This window comes from Scyliorhinus torazame, chromosome 16 (genome assembly GCF_047496885.1).
Source record: "Scyliorhinus torazame isolate Kashiwa2021f chromosome 16, sScyTor2.1, whole genome shotgun sequence".
Classification (NCBI taxonomy): Eukaryota; Metazoa; Chordata; class Chondrichthyes; order Carcharhiniformes; family Scyliorhinidae; genus Scyliorhinus; species Scyliorhinus torazame.
In genome coordinates this window covers 123921272-123947839 of record NC_092722.1, presented here as the reverse complement: position 1 = coordinate 123947839, position 26568 = coordinate 123921272, and the positions used below count along the sequence as shown (strand labels likewise).

The 26568-nt window shown below is 46.8% G+C and overlaps 1 protein-coding gene across 1 annotated transcript; it reads right to left on the bottom strand.

The window, feature by feature from the left end:
- Positions 1 to 297: 297 nt before the first annotated feature.
- On the bottom strand, positions 298 to 16637 carry LOC140392409 (interferon-induced protein with tetratricopeptide repeats 1-like). Its single transcript, XM_072477685.1, has 2 exons — positions 16573 to 16637; positions 298 to 3073 (listed from the first exon to the last, which is right to left on the bottom strand). The coding sequence occupies exons 1-2, from the start codon at positions 16575 to 16577 to the stop codon at positions 1621 to 1623; spliced, it is 1458 nt and encodes a 485-aa protein (XP_072333786.1). The 5' UTR covers positions 16578 to 16637; the 3' UTR covers positions 298 to 1620.
- Between the last annotated feature and the right edge of the window lie 9931 nt (positions 16638 to 26568).

Below are 26568 nucleotides of genomic sequence, written 5' to 3'. Positions count from 1 at the left end.
GTCTGTAATGATGACGTTTGAATTATTTTGAACCTCCTCATATCCTCTTATTTTTCATCGATTTACAGTGTTTCCATTTAGTTGAGAGAGTGACAGTCGCCATAAAACTTTGTAGTTTGTGCCGAAGTTGCTCAGTGGTTAACAGATTGGAATGTCGATTGTAAACATGTTCACAAGTGATCATAAAATTCACGATCAGTCAGAAATTGACTTGTAGTTTTATTCTCATAATATCCTCTCGCCACAAGCATTAGAACATAGAACAGATCAACAACACAAACAAAACCTTAGCCACAGTTTAATTTTATTGGTTATTTCAACATTCAAATTAAATCAAGGCAATTACAGTTGAAATCATTGTAAGAAAATCAATATCTGCTGCCATTAAGTTTTATTCTTTTAACCCATTTTTAAATCCTTTAGCCTTCCCCCATTTACTGCTTTCCCCCCTCAGTGAGATGGTACAGTCTGTAGAAAATGGTCTTTCCCGGTTATTGACAAGGCTGCTCTGTGTTGGCCAATGAGGGACTCGGATGGTTTGATGAAGGGTTGGTGACAAGTTACAGGACAGCGAGACTCCCAGTGACAGAGGCTGAGATCTGAATGAACGCTCTGGATGGGAGTCCGATCGTCTGTCAGCAAATCCTCACAGCAACTGAATCGAGCTGTTGATTTATCTGAAGAGTCTGCAGTGATTGTTGGACCTTTCTCCACTGTCACATATGGAAAGCCTTTCACCCATTGGGGAACGTTTCTGTGAAGTGGCAGCAAGTGAAAGAGAGGGTGGCAGAGTGGATTTATTATACCCTCTGTGGCTGGATTGGATTTTGTTATTACACCATTATTATCATAAAAAAACCATAAGCTACACACTTATAGAGTGCACTGAAGATTATTGTAACAGCTGTTATAATGTTTCACTATTAAAATCATGAAACAGATGAAGATCCAAACAAAATATATTGTTAATCTGCATTTGGACACCAGATTACATCTATCTCCCAGTTATTCAGGTTATATTAGAATTTGATGGAGGTGATTTTAAATGTACGCACTTGGTGAAACTAGGTTAAACTGCTCACCCAAAGTGTGCGGTGACCTCACTAACATACAGCGACTGGGTTCTGGTGACACCATTGGGCACCGACTGTGCTGCCAACTCTGTCCTGAACCCAGAGCCAGAATCTGCAGAAAAAAGTGAGTTTCCAAATCCCCTCAGCACTCACACAAACCCCATCTGGAGTTACAATCAGGCCCATGTTAATTTTATTATTGCTTTAAACATGTTTAAACAAGAATTATTGTGACTGTCCAATTGGTTCAATTGTCTCCAATTGCCCAAATCCGTTCTTATTTTGTTCTTTTTCATACTCAGTAAACACTCTAAGGATATGGAAATAAATGCTATTTGGTTTGCTTATTAGTATGGATAACATTCCAGAATAAAGTGCAGGGATTTAGAATAATTACAAAACAATTATTGTTTGAAGAATAAAATGCTCATTTGAAAGAAGGTGAAAATAGAGTATACTAAAATGTAGCCAACGAAACCTTTTTATAGATCAGGGAGCATCAATATACTTTTCAAAATGTGTTTAGTTTTAGTTGGGAATGTCATTGTCAGCCACGATGGGAAAGGCGTAATTCTCGAAGAGCACTTAGATATTCTTCATTGCCAGGATCGAACTCCAAGGCCCGTTCAAAGTATTGAATAGCTTCACATCTCTCACCATCCAGCTGGCTCAGGAATCCAAAAACACCAAGGGCCTTGCTTTCTCTACGATTCCTGCGAAGTCGTCTTCCTGCTATCTTCTCCAAGTTTTTTCGACATTGTTTCTGTTCTATTGAGTCATAATTGACTTTGATTCCTACCAGAAAATGGTTGATGGCATTTGATTCTGATTTCATGTGATTCAGTTCAAATAACCCAGCCTGTAAACAGATTGCCTGTTTATTCTCTGGACGTATACCTTCCAGTGTCAGTAAGTGGTTGTAGATCTCCTTCGCTTTGTGATGTTCTTTAGTTAATGAATAAATAGCTGCCAAATCTAGGTGGATATGAATAGATGTACATTGTCGATTCTCTGTTGCCTTTTGAAAATGATGCTTGCAAAGTTTAATCAATTGAGCTTTCCGTTGGAGAGCCGCATTGCGAGGACCTTTGTCTGGAAACGTTGTCAGTTGATCAAATTTGGTTCTGTAACACACACCTATTTGATGGTGTAAGAAGGCAGAGTGTGGGGTAATTTCTAATCCTCTCTCCAGCAGCTCCATAGCTTTTTCCACATCTCTGGCCCTTCTGTAAAATTTTGCTGCATAGCGAAGCACATATGGAAGATTAGGGGACGTCTGCAATGCTTGTTCAACTAAATTGAGTGCCTCAGCACTCTGATGGAACTGTAGTTTTAGAGCCAGCTGCACCATGGCTACAGAGTTATCTGGATCAAGCTCCAGCACACGTCTAAATTGCTTCACTGATTCACGGGGCCCTTGATTCTCTGGTGTACCAGAGAACCGCTCCAGACGAGACAGAACAGTTGCATATCCAACAATGCAGTCTGTGTTATCTGGCTCTTCCACCAGGGCCTTTTTAAAACATTCCATAGCATCTTCATAACATTGACTATTACAACTCAACAGTGCCCAACCCTTCTCTCCGTACACTTCAGGTATCATTGCTGTGTACCGAGAGGCATCAGGAAATTGTTGACAGATCCTCTCCAGCTTGTCGAGGTAGGACTGAACCTTTGCCAGTTGTCCCATGTGGTAATATACCCAGGCATAGTTTCTGTAGGTGACGATGATTCTTTTATCAAATTCACCTTCATGATTCTCCCACAGAAGCTTTTCAGCTTCCTTTAAGTTTCGAATCGCCTCCTCACAGTTTCCTTGCAGACAGTTTATAAAGGCGAGATGGTTGTAAGACCTGGCTTGATATGTCATGTCAAGATCTATTGAATCTTGTAATCTTTGTTTCATATCGTCCAGGTCAATGTATTCTCTCTGTGGAGTCCATGTGAAGTGACATTGAAGCTGATCGAGCTCCACTTTCAACAAATCATCCTGTGCGTTACTGCAAGAGAAAACAAAAATTCATAACCCACCTTGCCTGAAGCTCTAACTTGTCCATGTTTCACATTTGACTCTTGGAATTAATTCTAACCCTTTAAGGTTTTTTAAAAAAAAGTATTTTTATTAAGGTTTTGCAGAATTTTTCATAATAAAACACCAGTAACAATAATAACAAAACAAACTAGAGTGAACATTAACATAGTGCAAAAAGAGAATATACAATAACAATTAAATAGACATTACCCCACGCGACTCAGTCTTCCCACACCATCCCAATGAAGCACTCACCCCCCCCCCCACCCCCCACCCCCTACAGATTGCTGCTGCTGACATTTTAATTTACCCTGAGAAAGTCGATGAACGGCTGCCATCTCCGAGAGAACCCTAGCGTAGACCCTCTGATGCACGACCAATTGCACAGGGACGAGAGTTGAATACAACTGAGGCTTTATTACTCTAAGATATGTGGCCTCCTACAGCAGCTGGCAAAATGGCTGCTGTACGGGGAGCACACATATTTATACTCTGCCTACTGGGCGGAGCCAGCAGGCAGGGACTACCCCCGTACCTGTAGTACAGGGTCTTACCACACATCTTCTAATATGTACAACAGTGGTGATTACCATACCCTCTTAAGGCAAACTTTATTTTCTCGAGGCTGAGAAACCCAGCCATGTCGTTAACCAAGTCTCTACACTCGGGGGTTTCGAGTCCCTCCGCATTGATAAAATCCTTCTCCAGGCTACTAGGGAGTAGTAGGGAGTACAGGCCAAGACGTCGGCCTCTTTCAGCCCCTGAACTCCCTAGTCTTCTGACACTGCAAAGATCGCTATCTCTGGACTCGGCACTACCCTTGTGTTAAGCACCTTGGACATTGCCCTCACGAACCCTTGCCAGAACTCTCTAAGTTCCGTGCATGCCCAAAACATGTGGACATGGTTTGCAGGGCTGCCCTTGTACCTCATACAACTGTCTTTTACCCCCAAAAACTTGCTCATTCTCGCTGCCATCATGTGTGCCCGGTGGACCACCTTAAATTGAATTAGACTGAGCCTGGCACATAATGAGGAGGAAATAACCATGCCCGGGACCTCTGCCCACAGACCTGCTTCCAACTCCTCACCTAGCTCCTCCTCCCACTTGCCCTTGAGCTCCTCCATCGGGGTTTCCTCCTCCTCCTGTACTTCCTGGTAGATATCTAAAACCTTCCCCTCACCCACCCAGGTGCCGGAGACCACCCTGTCCTGTATACTCAGTGGCGGCAGCGTCGGAAAGGGCACGGCCCGTTTTTTCAGGAAGGCTCGTACTTGCAGATATTTAAAGGCGTTTCCTGGCGGCAGATTAAATTTGTCCTCTAAGGCCTTCAAACTGGGAAAGCTTCCGTCTATGAACAGATCGCCCACCCCTCTGATGCCTGCCCTCTGCCAGCTCTGGAACCCACCATCCATCCTACCCGGGACAAACCTGTGGTTGTTACATATCGGGGTCCAGACCGACGCTCCCTCCACCTTCTTGTACCTCCTCCACTGTCCCCAGATCTGCAGTGCCTCCACCACCATCGGACTTGTGGAGTAACGGGTCGGCGAGAATGGCAAAGGAGCCGTTATCAAAGCTCCCAGACTAGTACCTTTACATGACGCCGCCTCCAGCGGCACCCACGCCGCTTCCCCCCCACCATCGCCCACTTCCTAATCATAGCTATATTGGCCGCCCAGTAGTAGTTGCGAAGGTTCGGCAGCGCCAAACCCCCGACTGCGCTCCAACAGCGATCTCCTTACTTGCGGGGTCTTATTCGCCCACACAAAGCCTGAAATGATCCTACTCACCCGCTTAAAAAAGGCTTTAGGAATGAAGATGTGGAGGCACTGAAAGACAAACATAAATCTGGGGAGGACAGTCATTTTCACAGTCTGCACCCTCCCTGCCAGTGACAGTGGGAGCATGTCCCACCTTTTAAAGCCCCCTTCCATTTGCTCCACGAACCGGGTCAGGTTGAGCCTGTACAGGGCATCCCATTTCCTGGCCACCTGTACACCCAGGTAACGAAAACCTTTCTATGCTACCCTGAGCGGCAGCTCTTTCAGTCTCTCCTCCTGCCCCTTGGCCTGGATCACAAACAACTCGCTCTTTCCCATGTTCAGTTTGTACCCTGAAAAACTACCAAAATCCCTCAGGATCCGCAGAACCTTCCCCATCCCCTCCACAGGGTCTGAAATGTACAGGAGCAAGTCATCCGCGTATAGCGAGACCCGATGTTCCACCCCCCCCACCCCCCCGCCCCGAACCAGTCCCCGACAGTTCCTCGAGGCTCTCGGTGCCATAGCTAGCGGTTCTATAGCTAGGGCAAATAGTAATGGGGAGAGTGGACACCCCTGCCTCGTTCCCCGGTGAAGCTCGAGTACCCCGACCTCAGCCGGTTTGTACATACACTTGCTCCAGGTGCCTGGTACAGCAATTTCACCCAGCCACTAAAGTCCTCACCAAACAGTGAAAACAGCGCGGGAGCTGAGTGAGCCGGGACATTGAAAACAGCGCGGGAGCTGAGTGAGCCGGGACATTGAAAACAGCGCGGGAACTGAGTGAGCCGGGACATTGAAAACAGCGCGGGAGGTGAGTGAGCCGGGACAGTGAAAACAGCGCGGGAGCTGAGTGAGCCGGGACAGTGAAAACAGCGCGGGAGCTGAGTGAGCCGGGACATTGAAAACAGCGCGGGAGCTGAGTGAGCCGCGACAGTGAAAACAGCGCGGGAGCTGAGTGAGCCGGGACATTGAAAACAGCGCGGGAGCTGAGTGAGCTGGGACAGTGAAAACAGCGCGGGAGCTGAGTGAGCCGGGACATTGAAAACAGCGCAGGAGCTGAGTGAGCCGGGACATTGAAAACAGTGCGGGAGCTGAGTGAGCCGGGACTTTGAAAACAGCGCGGGAGCTGAGTGAGCCGGGACAGTGAAAACAGCGCGGGAGCTGAGTGAGCCGGGACATTGAAAACAGCGTGGGAGGTGAGAGAGCCGGGACAGTGAAAACAGCGCGGGAGCTGAGTGAGCCGGGACAGTGAAAACAGCGCGGGAGCTGAGTGAGCCGGGACATTGAAAACAGCGCGGGAGCTGAGTGAGCCGGGACAGTGAAAACAGTGCGGCAGCTGAGTGAGCCGGGACTTTGAAAACAGCGCGGGAGCTGATGAGCCGGGACATTGAAAACAGCGCGGGAGCTGAGTGAGCCGGGACTTTGAAAACAGCGCGGGAGCTGAGTGAGCCGGGACATTGAAAACAGCGCGGGAGCTGAGTGCGCCGGGACATTGAAAACAGCGCGGGAGCTGATGAGCCGGGACAGTGAAAACAGCGCGGGAGCTGAGTGAGCCGGGACTTTGAAAACAGCGCGGGAGCTGAGTGAGCCGGGACAGTGAAAACAGCGCGGGAGCTGAGTGAGCCGGGACTTTGAAAACAGCGCGGGAGCTGAGTGAGCCGGGACATTGAAAACAGCGCGGGAGCTGAGTGAGCCGGGACAGTGAAAACAGCGCGGGAGCTGAGAGAGCCGGGACTTTGAAAACAGCGCGGGAGCTGAGAGAGCTAGGACTTTGAAAACAGCGCGGGAGCTGAGTGAGCCGGGACAGTGAAAACAGCGCGGGAGCTGAGTGAGCCGGGACTTTGAAAACAGCACGGGAGCTGAGTGAGCCGGGACATTGAAAACAGCGCGGGAGCTGAGTGAGCCGGGACTTTGAAAACAGCGCGGGAGCTGAGTGAGCCGGGACATTGAAAACAGCGCGGGAGCTGAGTGAGCCGGGACAGTGAAAACAGCGCGGGAGGTGAGAGAGCCGGGACTTTGAAAACAGCGCGGGAGCTGAGTGAGCCGGGACAGTGAAAACAACGCGGGAGGTGAGTGATTTAAAAAGCGCGGGAGCTGTGAGTCGGAGCGGAGATCGCGCCTAGTTTCGGGAGCCGTTCGGAGGAGGAGGAGCAGTCTCTGTCAGGGAGAGAACCTGAGAACATCTAAGACACTCAGAAGGTAAGAAGGTAAGTAAGTGATTTTTACTCATTTTTACTTTTATACCTTTTTCAAATTATGTGTGTCGGGGGGAAACTGAAGTGACATCACAGAAAAGCTGTGGCCTGAGTAGCTGGTTGGGAATCTCCACTAAATTAAAAAAATTAAGCATTGGTAACTAATTAAACATAATTACTTAATTATAATTTAGAGGGGTATCTAAGCCAGAGATCGGAGAGTACTATATTTAGCTTTTGCATTTCTATTAGAAATCTAGTGCTAGGAAACAGATAGTTAACAGTAACTTTGAAAAAAAATTTAAAAATATATTTTAAAAAGAATTTTTTTTTAATTTTAATTTTAATTAATTGACGCATTGTCAGTTAGAGGGGTGCAGTGCTCTGACTGTGAGATGTGGCAGGTCCGGGAGGCTTCCAGCGTCCCGGATGGCTTCATCTGCAGAAAGTGCACCCAACTGGAGCTCCTCACAGACTGCATGGTTCGGTTGGAGCAGCAATTGGATGCACTTAGGAGCATGCAGGTGGCGGAAAGCATCATAGATCGCAGTTATGTAAATGTGGTCACACCCAAGGTGCAGGCAGAGAAATGGGTGACCACCAGAAAGGGCAGGCAGTCAGTGCAGGAATCCCCTGTGGTTGTCCCCCTCTCAAACAGGTATACCCCTTTGGATACTGTCGGGGGGGATAGCCTATCAGGGGAAAACAGCAGCAGCCAGAGCAGTGGCACCACGGCTGGCTCTGATGTTCAGAAGGGAGGGTCAAAGCGCAGAAGAGCAATAGTAATAGGGGACTCTATCGTCAGTGGTACAAATAGACGCTTCTGTGGACGTGAAAGAGACTCCAGGATGGTATGTTGCCTCCCTGGTGCCAGGGTCCAGGATGTCTCCGAACGGGTAGAGGGCATCCTGAAGGGGGAGGGCAAACAGGCAGAGGTCGTTGTACATATTGGTACTAACGACATAGGCAGGAAGGGGCATGAGGTCCTGCAGCAGGAGTTCAGGGAGCTAGGCAGAAAGTTAAAAGACAGGACCTTGAGGGTTGTAATCTCGGGACCTCTTTCGCAGTTGGTGTGCCAGCATTCTACGCGCTTTCTCCCCGTACTCATTGACTGCTCCCCTTGCCTTCCTCAGCTGTGCTACCGCTTTCCCTGTAGTCAGCAGTTCAAACTCCGCCTGCAGACTCCGCCGCTCTCTCAGTAGCCCCGTCTCGGGGGCCTCCGCGTATCTCCTGTCCACTCGGAGTATCTCCTCCACCAGTCTCTCCCACTCCGCTCTTTTTCTCTTTTCCCTATGGGACCGAATTGAGATGAGCTCCCCTCTGACAACTGCCTTCAGAGCCTCCCAGACCGTTGCCGCTGCTACCTCATCCGTATCGTTTGTTTCCAGGTAATCCTGGATGTTCCTGCTAATCCGCCCGCAAACCTCTTTGTCCGCCAGCAGCCCCACATCCAGTCTCCAGAGTGGGCGCTGCCCTCTCTCCTCTCTAAGCCGCAGGTCCACCCAGTGTGGGGCATGGTCTGAGACTGTGATTGCTGAGTATTCTATCCCGCCACCTTTGGGATTAATGCCGTGCTCAAGACAAAGAAGTCTATGCGGGAATAAACCTTATGAACGTGGGAGAAAAAAGAGAACTCCTTCGCTCTCGGCCGCGCGAACCTCCAGGGATCCCCCCCCCAGCCCCCACGCCCCCCCCCCCCCCCATCTTCTCCATAAAACCCTTCAGTTCCTTAGCCACTGCCGGTTGCTTCCCTGTCCTGGACTTCAGCCGGTCCAGTTCGGGGTCAATGACTGTGTTAAAGTCGTCCCCCATGATCAGATTGTGTGACTCTAAGTCCGGGAGTTTGCCTAGCATGTGTCTCATAAATTCCACATCATCCCAATTCGGAGCGTAGATGTTCACAAACAACACCCGGATCCCCTCCCACTTTCCACTCACCATTATATACCTGCCCCCCTTACCTGCCACAATTCTCCCAGCCTCGAATGCCACACCCTTACTGATCAGAATTGCTACCGCCCTGGTCTTCGAATCCAGCCCTGAATGGAACACCTAGCCTACCCATCCCTTTCTCAAACTCGGATGATCTGCGAGCTTTAAATGTGTCTCCTGAAGCATTGCTACGTCTGCCTTGAACCCCTTTAGATGCGCGAACACTTTGACTGGCCCATTCAAACCCCTCACATTCCACGTGATCAGCCTGGACGGGGGGCTACCCCTCTGATGACTAGCCATCGCCCTTTTTTGGCCAACCTCGAGCCCGCATCCTTCTGGCCTTTAGGTTGACACTAGATGATGCAGTGTGGATATTTCGCAATGGTACAGCACCATATCAATCGATTTATATTCCAGGATTCTGCTGGTGATTCTCAACATTGAAATTACAAGTGAATCATTGTTAATATTATTTGTGTCATGTATCCTGTGTATAGACTCAAAACCCTCTCACCTACACAGAGTTAAAGTCGGGCTTACTGATTCCCAGAGGCTCCGGTGATTTGCTGAATGAGCCAGCTACTGAGGTTAAAAATTCTAAACAGGAGCTTTGAGATCAACTGGAATTCATTGTCTCAGAGACCAGAGAATCAGCAGAAAATCATACCTCCAGGAATTGTATATTGGAGGTAATTTTAAGCTCCAAAATCCAGTTGGTTGAAGTTGGATGAGATGCAAACTTTGAAGATTTCAAACTACCAAGCCACCTCGAAATTCACACCTTCTTGGTTTAGAGGCAATGACAATGTCCATTTAAATACTGAATTAATGTGAAGCTGCAAATGCCTCAGATTTAATTAGTTTTCTGATTTTAATCTTGGTCAGCTGGGTTTTGTGGCTTCGGTAAAACCACAGGTAAAGTTACATGTCTTCCCTTATTGACTGGGCTACAGGAGGAGCAGGCCAGCAGTCTCTATCCCTCCTCAAGCTCACCCACTTCCACGCATCTGAACCAACCCCAAACACAAAACAAAGATCAGATCCCACTCCACTACAAGACTCCAATCTCTTGCGCCTTGCTGAGAATCGGATCACAGCTCTGATAAATACCGAAGGTCCACCCACCCCCACTAACTCTCCCAATAACACAGCAGCTGGTTCTATGTACACAGAGCACCCAAAATGAGAGCAGAAGTCAACCGTTCGGTGCCTCAAGCCTGCTCTGCCGTACAATAAAATCATGGCTGATTTGTTTATCCCTCTAATTCCACATTCCCCATCTACCCCAATTAACCTATGATTCCCTCAGCAAACAAAAATCGATCTTCTTCTGCATTAAAAATATTACGTGACCACTCCCCCCCACCGCCTCCACTGCCTTCTGAGGAAAGGAGTTCCAAAGTTGCACAACCCTCTGAGAGAAAAAAAATTCTCCTCACCTCAGTCATAATAGGGCGCAACATAATTTCAAAGTAATGCTCCCTTGTGTTGGATTCACTCACAAGTGGAAATATCCTTTCAATGTCCACCTTGTCAAGACAATTCAAGGTCTTAGATACTTCAATCAAATCACCCCTCACTCTTCTGAACTCTAGTGGACACAAACCCAGATTTTCCAACCTAGCCTCACAACACAACCCATCCTCACAAAATACCCCACTTATTCCAGGTATCCAGTGAACCTCCTCTGAACCATCTCCAACATACTTACATCCATCTTAAATAAGGAGACCAAAACTGCACACTGTATTCAAGATGTGAGGTTGGATTCTCCGCTTCGCGACGCCAGCAGGGCGATTTGCGATCGGGCGGAGAATCCAGTATCAAACAAAAAACAGGGTCGGCGTCCAATGCTTCGGTCCCCATCTGGCACCAAGGTCCATGCCACATGCCAGCAGGAGTATGCAAATTTATTATTGAGACTCATTTGTATCCTATTAATGGGCTGGGCACCATATTCTCCGAACCTCATGATTATCGGGTCCTCTGGGCCCGGAATCATGTGGATGAGTATTGGTGCAGGTTTTGACAAGATTTTGAATTTCACAGAAAGCACTTAACTCTGTTTGAAGTGGCCCAGGAGCTGTCAATCAAAGCTTGATGTTTGTAAACATCGCGGTTAGTTTCACAGCTGACCACTTCAAAGTTATTCAGCTGTGACAGGAGATGAATGGAACAATGTTGAGAACCTGGGGCGTCATTCTCCGACCCCCGAATGGCCGTTGGCCGCCGTGAATCCCGCCCCCGCCCCCGCCGAAGTCTCCGGTACCGGAGATTGGGCGGGGGAGGGAATCGGGCCGCGCTGGTTGGCGGGACCCCCCGCTCAATTCTCCGGCCCGGATGGGCCGAAGTCCTGCCCAGAAATTGCCTGTCCCGCCGGCGTAAATTAAACCTGGTATTTACCGGCGGGACCAGGCGGCGTGGGCGGGCTCCGGGATCCTTGGGGGGGCGCGGGGCGATCTGACCCCGGGGGGTACCCCATCGGTGGCCTGGCCCGCGATCGGGGCCCACCGATCCGCGGGCGGGCCTGTGCCGTGGGGGCACTCTTTCCCTTCCGCCTCCGCCACGGCCTCCACCATGGCGGAGGCGGAAGAGACTCTCCCCACTGCTCATGCACGGGAAACTTTCAGCGGCCGCTGGCGCTCCCGCGCATGCGCCGGGAAACTGTCAGCGGACGCTGACGCTCCCACGCATGCGCCGCATTTCTGCGCCAGCTGGCGGGGCAACAAACGCCATTTCCGCCAGCTGGCGGGGCGGAATTCCCTCCGGCGTCGGCCTAGCCCCTCAATGTCGGGCTAGGCCTCCAAAGATGCGGAGCATTCCGCACCTTTGGGGCGGCGCGGTGCCCGTCTGATTGGCGCCGATTTGGGCGCCAGTCGGCGGACATCGCGCCGTTGGGGGAGAATTTCGCCCTAGGCGTGTGTGGAATTTGTCATTCACAGCCTACCAAAATCAATATCAAAGGGAAATAAATGGATAAGAATAAAAAGGAGAATTATGATAGCTATTGAGGGCTCAAAAGAGAAGAAGCCGTAGTGGTTTTATGTGCAAGAGGGAACTTAAAAAGGATATTTGGAGAGGGCAAAGAGGACATGAAAGTATACTGATAGGTAAAATAAAGAAAATCCTAAGTTGTTTTAGAAGTACGTTTCGGGTAAAAAGATAACGTGGGAAAGAGTCGGGCCCATTGAGGACCAGAGTGGTATTTTATGCATGGAGACAGAGGACGGAAGTAGGGTTCTAAATAAATACTTTGTGTCAGTGTTCACTCGTGAGAGGGACGGTGTGGCTCTAGAAATTAAGGGAGGAGAACTGTGATAAAATTAATGAGGTGAACATGGAGGTTCTGAGTAGTCTGGCAGGCTCAAAAGTAGACAAATCTGCAAGGCCAGATGAAATATATTCCAGGATGTTGAGTGAGGCAACAGAGGAAATAGCAGGGGCACTGGCAACAATTTTCAATTCCTCTCTGGCCACAGGAGAGGTGCCGGAGGACTGGAGGATAGGCAATGCAGCATCATTATTCAAGAAGGGAGGAAGGGATGAACCAGGAAACTACAGGCCAGTCAATCTAACCTTACCAATGGAAAACTATTGGAAGTAATTCTGAGAGACAGAAGAGTTTAAGAGTAGGGAGGTTATGCTGGAACTGTATACAGCATTGGTTAGGCCACAGCTGGAGTATTGTATGCAGTTCTTGAATCCACAGTACAGGAGGAATGTGATAGAACTGGAATGGGTGCAGCGGAGATTTACCAGGATGTTGCCTGAGTTGGAGAGATTAGTTATGTAGAGAGGTTAGATAGACTTGGAGTGTTTTCCTTGGAGCAGAGGAGACTGAGGGGGGGTATGATGAAGATGTATAAGATTATAAGAGGCATAGGAAGAGTAGATAGGAAGAAACTCTACCCTTAGTGCTGGGATCAATGACCAAGGGGTTTAGATTTAAGGAAAGGGGCAGGAGGTTTACAGGGGATGTGAGGAATAAACCCTTCACTCAGAGGGTGGTGGGAGTCTGGAAGTCGCTGCCTTCAAGGGTGGTAGAGACAAAACACGCGGAACATTTAAGAAAAATTTAGATGTGCACTGCAATGCCAAGGCACAGAATGCTATGGGTTGAGTGCTAGAAAATAGGATTAGAATAGTTAGGTGGTTATTTTTGACCAGCACAGATGCAATGGACCGAAAGCCTTTTCTGTGCTGTAGACCTCAATGACCCTATGAAATGCTTGCAGATCAAAGATCTGAGGGGGTTTAAACCTAGCTGACTGGCTGAATTGCATTGTGGGGACGAGGGAGGCCCAGCCGCAGGACCTCACTATCTGACCGCCCGCTCAAAATGGTGATACAATCGCAGGATTCCCTGGGAAATCCCTCGCAATCCATGCCATGTAAAAAGGTTGCATGGCTAAGGACTGGGAATCGCTTCCTGATTTATGCTCCAAGCATGAGTAGAAATCAGCTGCAATTCAGCTCTGGCGGGAGAACATACAGAGAATCTGCCCATAGTCTCCCAAATGGAAAATCCTGCCATTGGTCTCCCGCACTGTATAATTCAACTTAACGCAACTCAATGGAAGAGACCCTGGCTCCCATTCGGTTGGTGTTGGAAAAGACCAACAAAATGGTAAAAGGGCATGGCGTTGTGATACAAGGCACAGAGGCGTCTCTTTCGAGGCAGAGCGACGAGATTGACTCTCTGGAAATGATAAAGCCTGATGGTGTGACCTTCCTATTTACACTCACAATGTTCCTTTGCCCATCTCAGAAACAGTTTTTTTTCTGGAAGCTGTGAAACTTCACAATTACTGCTCACGGTTGTTCGTTGGTACGGGAATTGTGGCCTCGATCAAGCTCGGGAGGGGATGTGAGTTCACCCTCCTCCACGATCTCCCCAAAAATACTCGGTGAGAGTTGGGTCTTCCATCCATTCTGGCAACCCCACAACGTGAATATTTTGCCTCCTTGAATAATTCTCCAAATCCTTCACTTTTGCCTTCAGCGCTTTATTCAACTCAGCAGTCAGAGACATCTCCATTTCCAGAGAGTCAATGTGCATGAGCAACTGTGCAGTGCTCATCAGATTTTCCCCAGAATCTGGCCACTAGTGTCGCCCACCAATATGTGTCTGCGCTGGTGGAACTCCAAGGCCAGTACCTGGTAGGGTTGAGGACTCTGATGACTGGAGCTCTGCCGTCCATCCGGGCCTTCCTGTCTATTTTGGGCTAACTTCTCCTACGGACAGAGAGGGAGGAGGATGACACTGTGGACTGTGGGCTTTGTGCATGGGGGAGGGGAGGGTGGGGTTCAATGGCAGGTGGCATATGTGGGCACGCACCTGGACATGGAAGTCTTGTGCTGGTGGGTGCCAGGGAGTGCTGGGGTACATGCATGTGATCAGATGTGGGGAGGGTGCATGGTGCCAGCTGCTGATCTGTTGGGGGGCAGGCGGAACTGACGCCAGAGAGCCGTATGGTGGTCCTCCTGGTCACGCTCCCCAAACTGATGGCTACTGCCACTACCTCCCAGGCGCGAGTCTGGTGAATCAGCTGGTGGGACAACCAGTACTGGAGTGAAACTCATGGGAAATTATTTTCAGCACTAAGTGCCATTAAATACAGGCCTAAGTCATTGATATAAATTTTAAAAGGTTGACGCTCCAGCACAAACCCCTATGGGGGTCTGGACCGCCTCTTAAAGATCTGACATTATCACTGTTTCTCCATCACCACTTGGCCAAGATGAAGAACACCTTAAGAATTCCATCACTCCTATCTGGTCCATACAAATATATGTATGAGCTGTGTTTTTGTAACGGACTAATCTTTATCCTGTTTAAGGTGAAGGTTTGCAGCTGGTAATTTTTAAAGTATTGTTGTTTCACTTTCCCACACTTCATGATGCACAAAGCTGACTTTTGTCTGTTTTAATTCAGATTTTTCCCGGAGTCTGTCACCAGAGGCTTATAGCTTGAGGGGAGCCACTCCATGAGGCTGACCAGGAATCTCTCCCTGTATGTATTGGAAGAATTTCCAGGTTGATTCTCAACAAGACATCCTCCATTTCTAAACTGATTCATTCACAAATCTAAAAAAATAGGGCTCCAACACATACACACTTCTTCGATCAAATGCCTTTTTTACAGGGTCATGACAACACCAATAATTGCCTACCCTGCTGTGCTGTACTGAGGGAGTTGCTGAATTTTTGCTGAGATGTTTAAGCAAGGTTCCATTTGTCCATTCAGATGGATGGAAAGGATCCCGTAGAAATACTCAATGAAGAAGCTATGATATTTCCCAGTGCCCTGGCCAACATTCACCCCTCAACACGACAAATCATCCGGTCATTTTCACTTTGCTATTTGTGGGAGTTTTCTGGGATGCCATGAGAGTGTGAAATATTTCATAGAAATACTGGTTTTCCTTTTTATGTAATTGTTAACATCCTGAAACATTATTAGATGTATACCATAAGGAACATGGGATTTGGGACTGTGACACATTTTGGGCGGATTTGCCGGCTGTTGATGCCAGCGGGATATTCCCGTCTGACCGACGGCGCACGGGTTTCCCGGCGATGAGCGGTGCAGTAAACGGGAAATCCCATTGACAACGGTGGGACCAGTAAATCTTCCACCACAGAAAAACATACGGCAGGTTGGTCGGTAAGTCCTGCCCTTTGTATTTTAACAACAGTACCTTATTCACAAATGAACAACAATAATAACAGCCCAGATATTCCAGTCAGAGGCGCAGTGCCGGCCCACTCACTGTTTTAGGCTGAATCTCTGCACTTTCCGGTGTTGCTGCTGTTAAAATCCGATGATGAATATAGCTCGGTGGTCAAGTGTCGAGTTTAATTCCAGTGAAGACAAGGTCCCATTTTTCATCATGACCTGAAGACACATCCCTTAATATTCGACTTCAGTTCCTTGTCTGAGGCTGTTTATAAATGGAACATCCAACCTCCCTAACTGTACAACCTCGCAACCTGATCCACCATCTCTCCCACACTGACTAGAACATCTCTTTCATTGATTTTGGTTTTGAGATGGATCCAATGACCACTCCAGATGGCAAATCTTCCTGTCCCACCCAACACGGGAATCATCACGGATGAGACGGAAAATCTGTTGACCTCGGGCAGAAATTTCTGGTCTCGGAGGTGGTGGGTGGTGGGGGAGGGAGAGGGCTGGAAAATCCCACCTGATATTTTCGTTGATGTACTGCCACCAGATGATTTAAGTCCAAATGAGGAGGCAGACATTGGACGGGATTCTCAGTTCTGAGTGAGAATTTGGCACTCAGCCAAACCTCCAGTCACTGCAGCAGGAACAGAGAATTCCACCAGCGTAACGAAACGGCGAATCAAAATTGTCTCCATTATATGCCTCATCTCAGACAATGCAGCACTCCCTCAACGCTGCATTGAGAATAGGCCTGGAGTTTGTGCTCAGGTCCCTGGAGTGACATGAACCCATAACGCCATGATTCAGAGGCAGCAGTGTTACCACTGAGCTACTGCTGTCCGTACTGTACACTCTATTGACACATGGAAATCTCTCTTACCTCATGATGATCGAAGTGAATAGACAGGCTGCTCACTCACTTTAATTCTGTTGTCTGAAATTGATGTGTCTAATTCTTCCAACGCACACACGTAAATATATACCCACCAACCACACTCTTCATACCATTCAGATTCCGGTTCCATTGAAATTGAACAGAACATAGAGAATGGAAACCAAAAGGTAAATTAATCCGATGCAGAGAAACAACATCATCAAAATGGAATGCCCTTCAATGATTGCCGCTTAGTCATGTCCACTTCAGGGCTTACAGAGCAGGAAATTCCGATCCATACCACTGATGGTGATGGTTCTGGTGCTTTGGAAGTTAGTGATCTTCCAACTTCTTCTCGGAAATGGAAACCTGTGTAGAATGGCAAACAGGCGACGGACAACATGGACTCGGTGAGAGTCAGGATACTGGAGCAGAGATTTCAAACAATTCCAGTGGGGATAACCTTGATACGGGTAATTTGGAACATTAACCAGGTTCAGGCACATGTTTGGAGAATGAGTGAGTCCAGAAAAGGGAGATATCATAACAGGTAACCAAAGGTTTCCAGAGTTACCCGAAAGAAGGATTAATAATAATAATCTTTATTAAGGTTTCGCTGCTGAAGGTATTTCTGTGTGAAAGAAGAGTCTGGTGTGGAGACAATGTTCTCTCCAGGACAGAAAACTGAAGCAAAATTGAAAGTCAACATGACATCAGGAGGACACAGAGGAATGGGTTGGATTCCAGGGGAGTGTATGCCTGTACAACAACATAAGCTGGAAAAGCAGTAAACCGTCAAATAAATAGTGTTGGGAGAGTCACAAAGGAGCCCTTCTTGTGGGGTATTGAGGAACAACCTCCAAAGAGGTGGCATGGTGGCACAGTGGTTAGCACTGCTGCCTTGAGGACTGTCTGTGTGGAATTTGCACATTATTCCCATGTCTGCGTGGGTTTCCTCTGGGTGTTCTAGTTTCCTCCCACAGTCCAAAGATGTGCAGGTTAGTTGGACTGGCCATGATGAATTTGCCCTTTGTGTCCAAAGTTAGGTGGGGTTATGGGGATACAGTGGGGGAGGGTACTCTTTCAGAGGGTCGGTACAGACTCGCTAGGCCGAATAGCCTCCTTCTGCAATAAGAACATAAGAACATAAGAACTAGGAGCAGGAGTAGGCCATCTGGCCCCTCGAGCTGCTCCACCATTCAATGAGATCATGGCTGATCTTTTGTGGACTCAGCTCCACTTTCCGGCCCGAACACCATAACCCTAAATCCCTTTATTCTTCAAAAAACTATCTATCTTTATCTTAAAAACATTTAATGAAGGAACCTCTACTGCTTCACTGGGCAAGGAATTCCATAGATTCACAACCCTTTGGGTGAAGAAGTTCCTCCTAAACTCAGTCCTAAATCTACTTCCCCTTATTTTGAGGCTATGCCCCCTAGTTCTGCTTTTACCCGCCAGTGGAAACAACCTGCCCGCATCTACCCTATCTATCCCCTTCATAATCTTATATGTTTCTATAAGATTCCCCCCTCATCCTTCTAAATTCCAACAAGTACAGTCCCAGTCTACACAACCTCTCCTCGTAATCTAACCCCTTCAGCTCTGGGATTAACCTAGTGAATCTCCTCTGCACACCCTCCAGTGCCAGTACGTCCTTTCTCAAGTAAGGAGACCAAAACTGAACACAATACTCCAGGTGTGGCCTCACTAACACCTTATACAATTGCAGCATAACCTCCCTAGTCTTAAACTCCATCCCTCTAGCAATGAAGGACAAAATTCCATTTGCCTTCTTAATCACCTGTTGCACCTGAAAACCAACTTTCTGCGACTCATGCACCAGCACACCCAGGTCTCTCTGCACAGCAGCATGTTTTAATATTTTATCATTTAACTAATAATCCCTTTTGCTGTTATTCCTACCAAAATGGATAACCTCACATTTGTCAACATTGTATTCCATCTGCCAGACCCTAGCCCATTCACTTAGCCTATCCAAATCCCTCTGCAGACTTCCAGTATCCTCTGCACTTTTTGCTTTACCACTTATCTTAGTGTCGTTTGCAAACTTGGACACATTGCCCTTGGTCCCCAACTCCAAATCATCTATGTAAATTGTGAACAGTTGTGTGCCCAACACTGATCCCTGAGGGACACCACTAGCTACTGATTGCCAACCAGAGAAACACCCATTAATCCCCACTCTTTGCTTTCTATTAATTAACCAATCCTCTATCCATGCTCCTACTTTCCCCTTAATGCCATGCATCTTTATCTTATGCAACAACCTTTTGTGTGGCACCTTGTCAAAGGCTTTCTCGGAATCCAGATATACCACATCCATTGGCTCCCCGTTATCTACCGCACTGTTAATGTCCTCAAAAAATTCCACTAAATTAGTTAGGCACGACCTGCCCTTTATGAACCCATGCTGCGTCTGTCCAATGGGACAATTTCCATCCAGGTGCCTCGCTATTTCTTCCTTGATGATAGATTCCAGCATCTTCCCTACTACCGAAGTTAAGCTCACTGGCCTTTAATTACCCACTTTCTGCCTACCTCCTCTTTTAAACAGTGGTGTCACGTTTGCTAATTTCCAATCCGCCGGGACCACCCCAGAGTCTAGTGAATTTTGGTAAATTATCACGAGTGCATTTGCAATTTCCCTAGCCATCTCTTTTAGCACTCTGGGATGCATTCCATCAGGGCCAGGAGACTTGTCTACCTTTAGCCCCATTAGCTTGCCCATCACTACCTCCTTGGTGATATCAATCCTCTCAAGGTCCTCACCTGTCATAGCCTCATTTCCATCAGTCACTGGCATGTTATTTGTGTCTTCCACTGTGAAGACCGACCCAAAAAACCTGTTCAGTTCCTCAGCCATTTCCTCATCTCCCATTATTAAATCTCCCTTCTCATCCTCTAAAGGACCAATATTTACCTTAGCCACTCTTTTTTGTTTTATGTATTTGTAGAAACTTTTACTATCTGTTTTTATATTCTGAGCAAGTTTACTCTCATCATCTATCTTACTCTTCTTTATAGCTTTTTTAGTAGCTTTCTGTTGCCCCCTAAAGATTTCCCAGTCCTCTAGTCTCCCACTGATCTTTGTTACTTTGTATGTTCTTTCCTTCATTTTGATACTCTCCCTTATTTCCTTAGATATCCACGGTCGATTTTCCCTCTTTTTACCGTCCTTCCTTTTTGTTGGTATAAACCTTTGCTGGGCACTGTGAAAAATCACTTGGAAGGTTCTCCACTGTTCCTCAACTGTTTCACCATAAAGTCTTTGCTCCCAGTCTACCTTAGCTAGTTCTTCTCTCATCCCATTGTAATCTCCTTTGTTTAAGCACAAAACACTCGTGCTTGATTTTACCTTCTCACCCTCCATCTGTATTTTAAATTCCACCATATTGTGATCGCTCCTTCCGAGAGGATCCCTAACTATGAGATCCTGAATCAATCCTGTCTCATTACACAGGACCAGATCTAGGACCGCTTGTTCCCTCGTAGGTTCCATTACATACTGTTCGAGGAAACTATCGCGGATACATTCTATAAACTCCTCCTCAAGGCTGCCTTGACCGACCTGGTTAAACCAATCAACATGTAGATTAAAATCCCCCATGATAACTGCTGTACCATTTCCACATGCATCTGTTATTTCTTTGTTTATTGCCTGCCCCACCATGATGTTACTCTTTGGTGGCCTATAGATTACTCCTATCAGTGACTTTTTCGCCTTACTATTCCTGATTTCCACCCAAATGGATTCAACCTTATCCTCCATAGCACCGATGTCATCCCTTACTGTTGCCCGGATGTCATCCTTAAATAACAGAGCTACACCACCTCCCTTACCATCCACTCTGTCCTTCCGAAAAGTTTGATACCCTCGGATATTTAACTCCCAGTCCTTTAACCAGGTTTCAGTAATGGCCACTAAATCATAATCATTCACGATGATTTGCGCCATCAACTCATTTACCTTATTCCGAATACTACGAGCATTCAGGTAAAGTACACTTATGTTGGCTTTTTTACCTCTGTTCTTAATCTTAACACCTCGATCAGTAACCTCTCCTAAGTTATATTTCCTCTTAACCTTTCTCCTAATTTTCCTTGTCGTCGAACCCATATCTTCCTGTAACAACCTGCTGCGTCGCTTACCATTAATGTTTTCACTTCCCGTTTTATTTCTTTTAGTATTCCTGGTCCTATTCACTGAGCTCCCCTCAGTCACTGTACCTTGTACTGTCGCCCTTTTTGATTTTTGACTATGGCTTCTCTGCCTTACAATTTCCCCCTTACTGCCTTTTATTTCTGTCCCTGTTTTACTACCTTCCAACTTCCTGCATTGGTTCCCATCCCCCTGCCACATTAGTTTAAACTCTCCCCAACAGCTCTAGCAAACACCCCCCGCTAGGACATCGGTTCCCGTCCTGCCCAGGTGCAGACCGTCCGGTTTGTACTGGTCCCACCTCCCCCAGAATCGGTTCCAATGTCCCAGGAATTTGAATCCCTCCCTCTTGCACCATCTCTCGAGCCACGTATTCATCCTCTCTATCCTGACATTCCTACTCTGACTAGCTCGTGGCACTGGTAGCAATCCTGAGATTACTACCTTTGAGGTTCTACTTTTTAGTTTAACTCCTAGCTCCCTAAATTCAGCTTGTAGGACCTCGTCCCGTTTTTTACCTATACCGTTGGTGCCTATGTGCACCACGACAGCTGGCTGTTCACCCTCCCCCCCCAGAATGTCCTGCAGCCGCTCCGAGACATCCTTGACCCTTGCACCAGGGAGGCAACATACCATCCTGGAGTCTCGATTGCGTCCGCAGAACCGCCTGTCTATTCCCCTTACAATTGAGTCCCCTATCACTATAGCCATGCCATTCTTCTTCCTGCCCAGCTGCGCAGCAGAGCCAGCCACGGTGCCATGAACCTGGCTGCTGCTGCCTTCCCCTGGTGAGCCATCTCCCTCAACAGTATCCAAAGCGGTATATCTGTTTTGCAGGGAGATGACCGCAGAGGACACCTGCACTGCCTTCCTACTCTTGCTCTGTCTTTTGGTCACAATGTCGGGATTCTATGTCTATCCTCCTCCAACACCTCTCTTCCATCGTCCAGCTGAATGGTGCTGTACCAGACAGATCCATTCTTCACTATCCACTATCCACTTGTAGGTGGGCAATCTCCTGCAGTGATTTCTCTTCCTGTTGCTGCACTGTTACCTCAGATGTCTCTCCAAGAATCTATACTTGGTCCCCTCCTGTTTCTCAATTTCATGCTGCCCCTCAGCATTCAATGAGACCATTTGATTTGATTTGATTTGATTTATTATTGTCACATGTATTAGTATACAGTGAAAAGTATTGTTTCTTGCATACAAACAATGTATACCGTACATAGGGAAGGAAGGAGAGACTGCAGAATATAATGTTACAGTTATAGCAAGGTGTCAAGAAAAGATCAACTTAATACGAGGTAGGTCCATTCAAAAGTCTGATGGCAGTAGGGAAGAAGCTGTTCTTGAGTCGGTTGGTACGTGACCTCAAGCTTTGGTATCTTTTTCCTGAGGGAAGAAGGTGGAAGAGAGTATGTCCTGGGTGCGTGTGGTCCTTAATTATGCTGGCTTCCTTTCTGAGGCAGCGGGAATTGTAGATGGTTTGCGTGATGGATTGAGCTACATTCACAACCTTTTGTAGTTTCCTGTGGTCTTGGGCAGAGCAGGCTCCATACCAAGCTGTGACACAACCAGAAAGAATACTTTCCATGGTGCATCTGTAGAAGTTGATGAGAGTCGTAGCTAACATGCCAAATTTCCTTCGTCTTCTGAGACAGTAGAGTCATTGGTGGGCTTTCTTAACTATAGCATGGGGGGACCAGGACAGGTTGTTAGAGATCTGGACACCTAAAAACTTGAAGCTCTTGACTCTTTCTACTTCGTTCCCATTGATGTTGACAGGGGCATGTTCTTCACTACACTTCCTGAAGTCGATGACAATCTCCTTCGTTTTGTTGACATTGATAGAGAGATTATTGTCATCGCACCAGTTCACCAGATTCTCTATCTCACTCCTGTATTCTGTCTGGTCATTGTTTGAGATCCGACCCACTACGGTGGTGTCATCAGCAAATTAGAAAATCGAGTTGGAGGGGAATTTGGCCACACAGTCATACGTGTATAAAGAGTATAGTAGGGGGCTGAGGACACAGCCTTGTGGGGCACCGGTGTTGAGGATGATTGTGGAGGAGGTGTTGTTGCCTATCCTTACAGATTGTGGCCTGTGGATTAGAAAGTTCAGGATCCAGTTGTAGAGGGAGGAGCCAAGGCCAAGGTTACGGAGTTTGGAGGAATGATGATGTTGGAAGGCTAGCTGTAGTCAACAGAAGGTAGTTTTGCTTTCACCCACCAGTGGAAACAACCTGCCCGCATCTATTCTATCTATTCCCTTCATAATTTTATATGTTTCTATAAGATCCCCCCCCCCCCCCCCCGCATCCTTCTAAATTACAATGAGTACAGTCCCAGTCTATTCAACCTCTCCTCATAATCCAACCCCCTCAACTCTGGGATTAACCTCCTGAATCTCCTCTGCACACCCCCCAGCGCCAGTACATCGTTTTGCAGGTAAGGAGACCAAAACTGAACACTATCCTCCAGGTGTGGCCTCACTAACACCTTATACAGTTGCAGCATAACCTTCCTCAACTTAAACTCCATCCCTCTAGCAATGAATGACAAAACTCCATTTGCCTTCTTAATCACCTGTTGCACCTATAAACCAACTTTTCGCGACTCATGCACTAGGACACCTAGGACCCTCTGCACAGCAGCATGTTTTAATCTTTTATCATTTAAATAATAATCCCTTTTGCTGTTATTCCTACCAAAACGGATAACCTCACATTTGTCAACATTATATTCCATATGCCAGACCCTAGCCCATTCACTTAAACAATCCAAATTCATCTGCAGACTTCAAGTATCCTCTGCACTTTTTGCTTTACCACTCATCTTAGTGTCGTCTGCAAACTTGGACACATTGCACTTGGTCCCCAACTCCAAATCATCTATGTAAATTGTGAATAATTGTGGGCCCAACACTGATCCCTGAGGGACACCACTAGGTACTAATTACCAACCAGAGAAACATCCATTAATCCCCACACTTTGCCTTCTATTAATTAACCAATCCTCTATCCATGCTACTACATTACCCTTAACTCCATGCATCTTATCTTATGCAGCAACCTTTTGTGTGGCACCTTGTCCAAATCTTTCTTGAAATCCAGATATACCACATCCATTGGCTCCCCGTTGTCTACCGCACTGGTAATATCCTCAAAAGATTCCACTAAATTAGTTCGGCACGACCTGCCCTTTATGACCCCATGCTGTGTCTGTCCAATGGGATAATTTTCATCCAGATGCCTCACTATTTCTTCCTTGATGATAGATTCCAGCATCTCCCCTACTACTGAAGTTAAGCTAACTGGCCTATAATTACCCGCATTCTGCCTACCTCCTTTTTTAAACAGTGGTGTCACGTTTGCTAATTTCCGATCTGCCGGGACACCCCAGAGACTAGTGAATTTTGGTAAATTAACACTAGTGCATTTGCAATTTCCCTAGCCATCTCTTTTAGTACTCTGGGTTACATTCCATCATGGCCAGGAGACTTGTCTAACTTTAGCCCCATTAGCTTGCCCATCACTATCTCCCCAGTGATCACAATCGTCTCAAGGTCATAGCCTCATTTCCATCAGTCACTGGCATGTTATTTGTGACTTCCACTGTGAAGACCGACCCAAAAAACCTGTTGAGTTCCTCAGCCATTTCCTCATCTCCCATTATTAAATTTCCCTACTCATCCTCTAAAGGACCAATATTTATCTCAGCCACTCTTTTTTGTTTCATATATTTGTAGAAACCTTTACTAACTTTTTTTATATTCTGAGCAAGTTTACTCCCATAATCTATCTTACTCTTCTTAATAGCTTTTTTCGTAGATCGCTCATTCCAAGAGGATCCCTAACTATTAGATCATTAAGAGGGGCTGGCTTAGCACAGGGATAAATAGCTGGCTTTTAAAGCAGACCAATGCAGGACAGCAGCGTGGGTTCAATTCCCGTACCAGCCTCCCCGAACAGGTGCTGGAATGTGGCGACGAGGGGCTTTTTACAGTAACTTCATTTGAAGCCTACTTGTGACAATAAGCGGTTTTTATTTCATTTTTCATTTCATTCATCAATCCTGTCTCATTACACAGGACAAGATCTAGGACCGCTTGTTTCCTCGTAGGTTCCATTACATACTGTTCCAGGAAACTATCGCGGATACATTCTATAAACTCCTCCTCCAGGCTGCCTTGACCGACCTGGCTAAACCAATCGACATAAAGATTAAAATCCCCCATGATAACTGCTGTCCCATTTCTAAATGCATCAGCTTAATTTGAATGTATCCATTGGCCTGCTGCCTTTGTTCTAACAGGCACCAAGTCCCTTTAATCTATCAAACCGTCGCTTGCTCAGTTTCACTTACCAGCTTCAGGCTCTCGTTTCACATTCAGGAAACAAATGGTTTGGTGATGATAACATTCCGAGCATTGTTCTCCATTAACTCTTTATTGGAAGCAAAGTTGAAGAGGAATTTCTGTGGTAGATTATTGAAAACCCTTCAATGTTTAAATTTACATTAAATTATTGAACAAGATATTTGTTTGCAGAAATAAAAATAACTTTCTCAGTCATTGATTTGTCAGCTCCAATATTTGGCTCTGATTTTAACTCCCAAACTCACACAGCCTGACATAAAGCAGACAGGGAGGCAGCTCACTTGGAGAGAGGGCCTGAGCATTTCCTTTCCTCTCCTGGGCTGACCATCAGGTTCTCCATTTTAAACTGAATGTTTGAGCGGGGCAGCAGTGACGGATTGTCCGCTGTGCTGCATTGTGGGCCATGAGAGACCCATAGTTAAATTTACCAATAATGATTTATTTCCTTGTGGGTGACTAGGAGCAGGAATGCCTCTCAGGGTCTGACTGGGGGAATATTGGATCTCCCTTGCCCTGTTTTAACCCCTCCTCAATTTCATGGCTGTCCTGTTGGTGTTTCAGCTTCAACTACTATGTGGTCCTTTCCCAGTAATTCACTCTTCACCAATTTCAGATTTATTTCCCCTCCCTCTTCATCTTTACATTTTAACACTCTTGACCACTGCTTCTGTAAATTTTATGTCCACTTTTAATTCTCCCTCTTGGTCAGCCTATCTGCCCAAATGCCTCGCCCATCCCTGAAGCACTCCTTGACATTCCCACTTTCCGAACACCATCGCATGGGTGCCTCCTTCTTAGATAGACTGACAGCTTCATTCTGTGTCTCCATTTGCAACTTCAAATGGGTCCATCAGGACACGCATCATTGTCTCTTTTTCAGCAGCATCCGCAACAGCCTCCTCCTCTCCTTTCTCGCAGCTCTACATCCAGTGCACCCTCTTGGGGGCTAATCTTTCCAGTCTCCTCCCTCGCACTCACCCCTCCCAGTGTTGGCCCTGTGGATTCGGCCGATGGAGATCAGCTCTCACTAACATCCCCTCATTACCCTCTGTTCAATTGTGAATAAGGTCCTTGTCACTCAAGAGCATAATATGAATGATTTCAGTGGAAACAAAGCCTCAAAATATGTTAATTAGAGAATGAATTCCAATGATGCATTCCTTACAATTCTGATCAGGTGTAAAATGCACTGAATTTATTTTTAACCTGTACCGACAACATTGCGTTGATTGAGAACATTGTTGCGCGTGTCATCATTTCCAGATTCTTTGATTCTATAATGTTGGAATAGAAACTGAAGCTGTCAAATTTAACTGAGCCCCATGGTTTTAGTTTCTGGCTTCTGACCACAGGAAAAGAATTCTAATTCAGTTGTGGGACTGGACACCAATGTAGTTCAGAGAGCAAAGGGGTGTTGGGTGAAGTGGATTTGGTG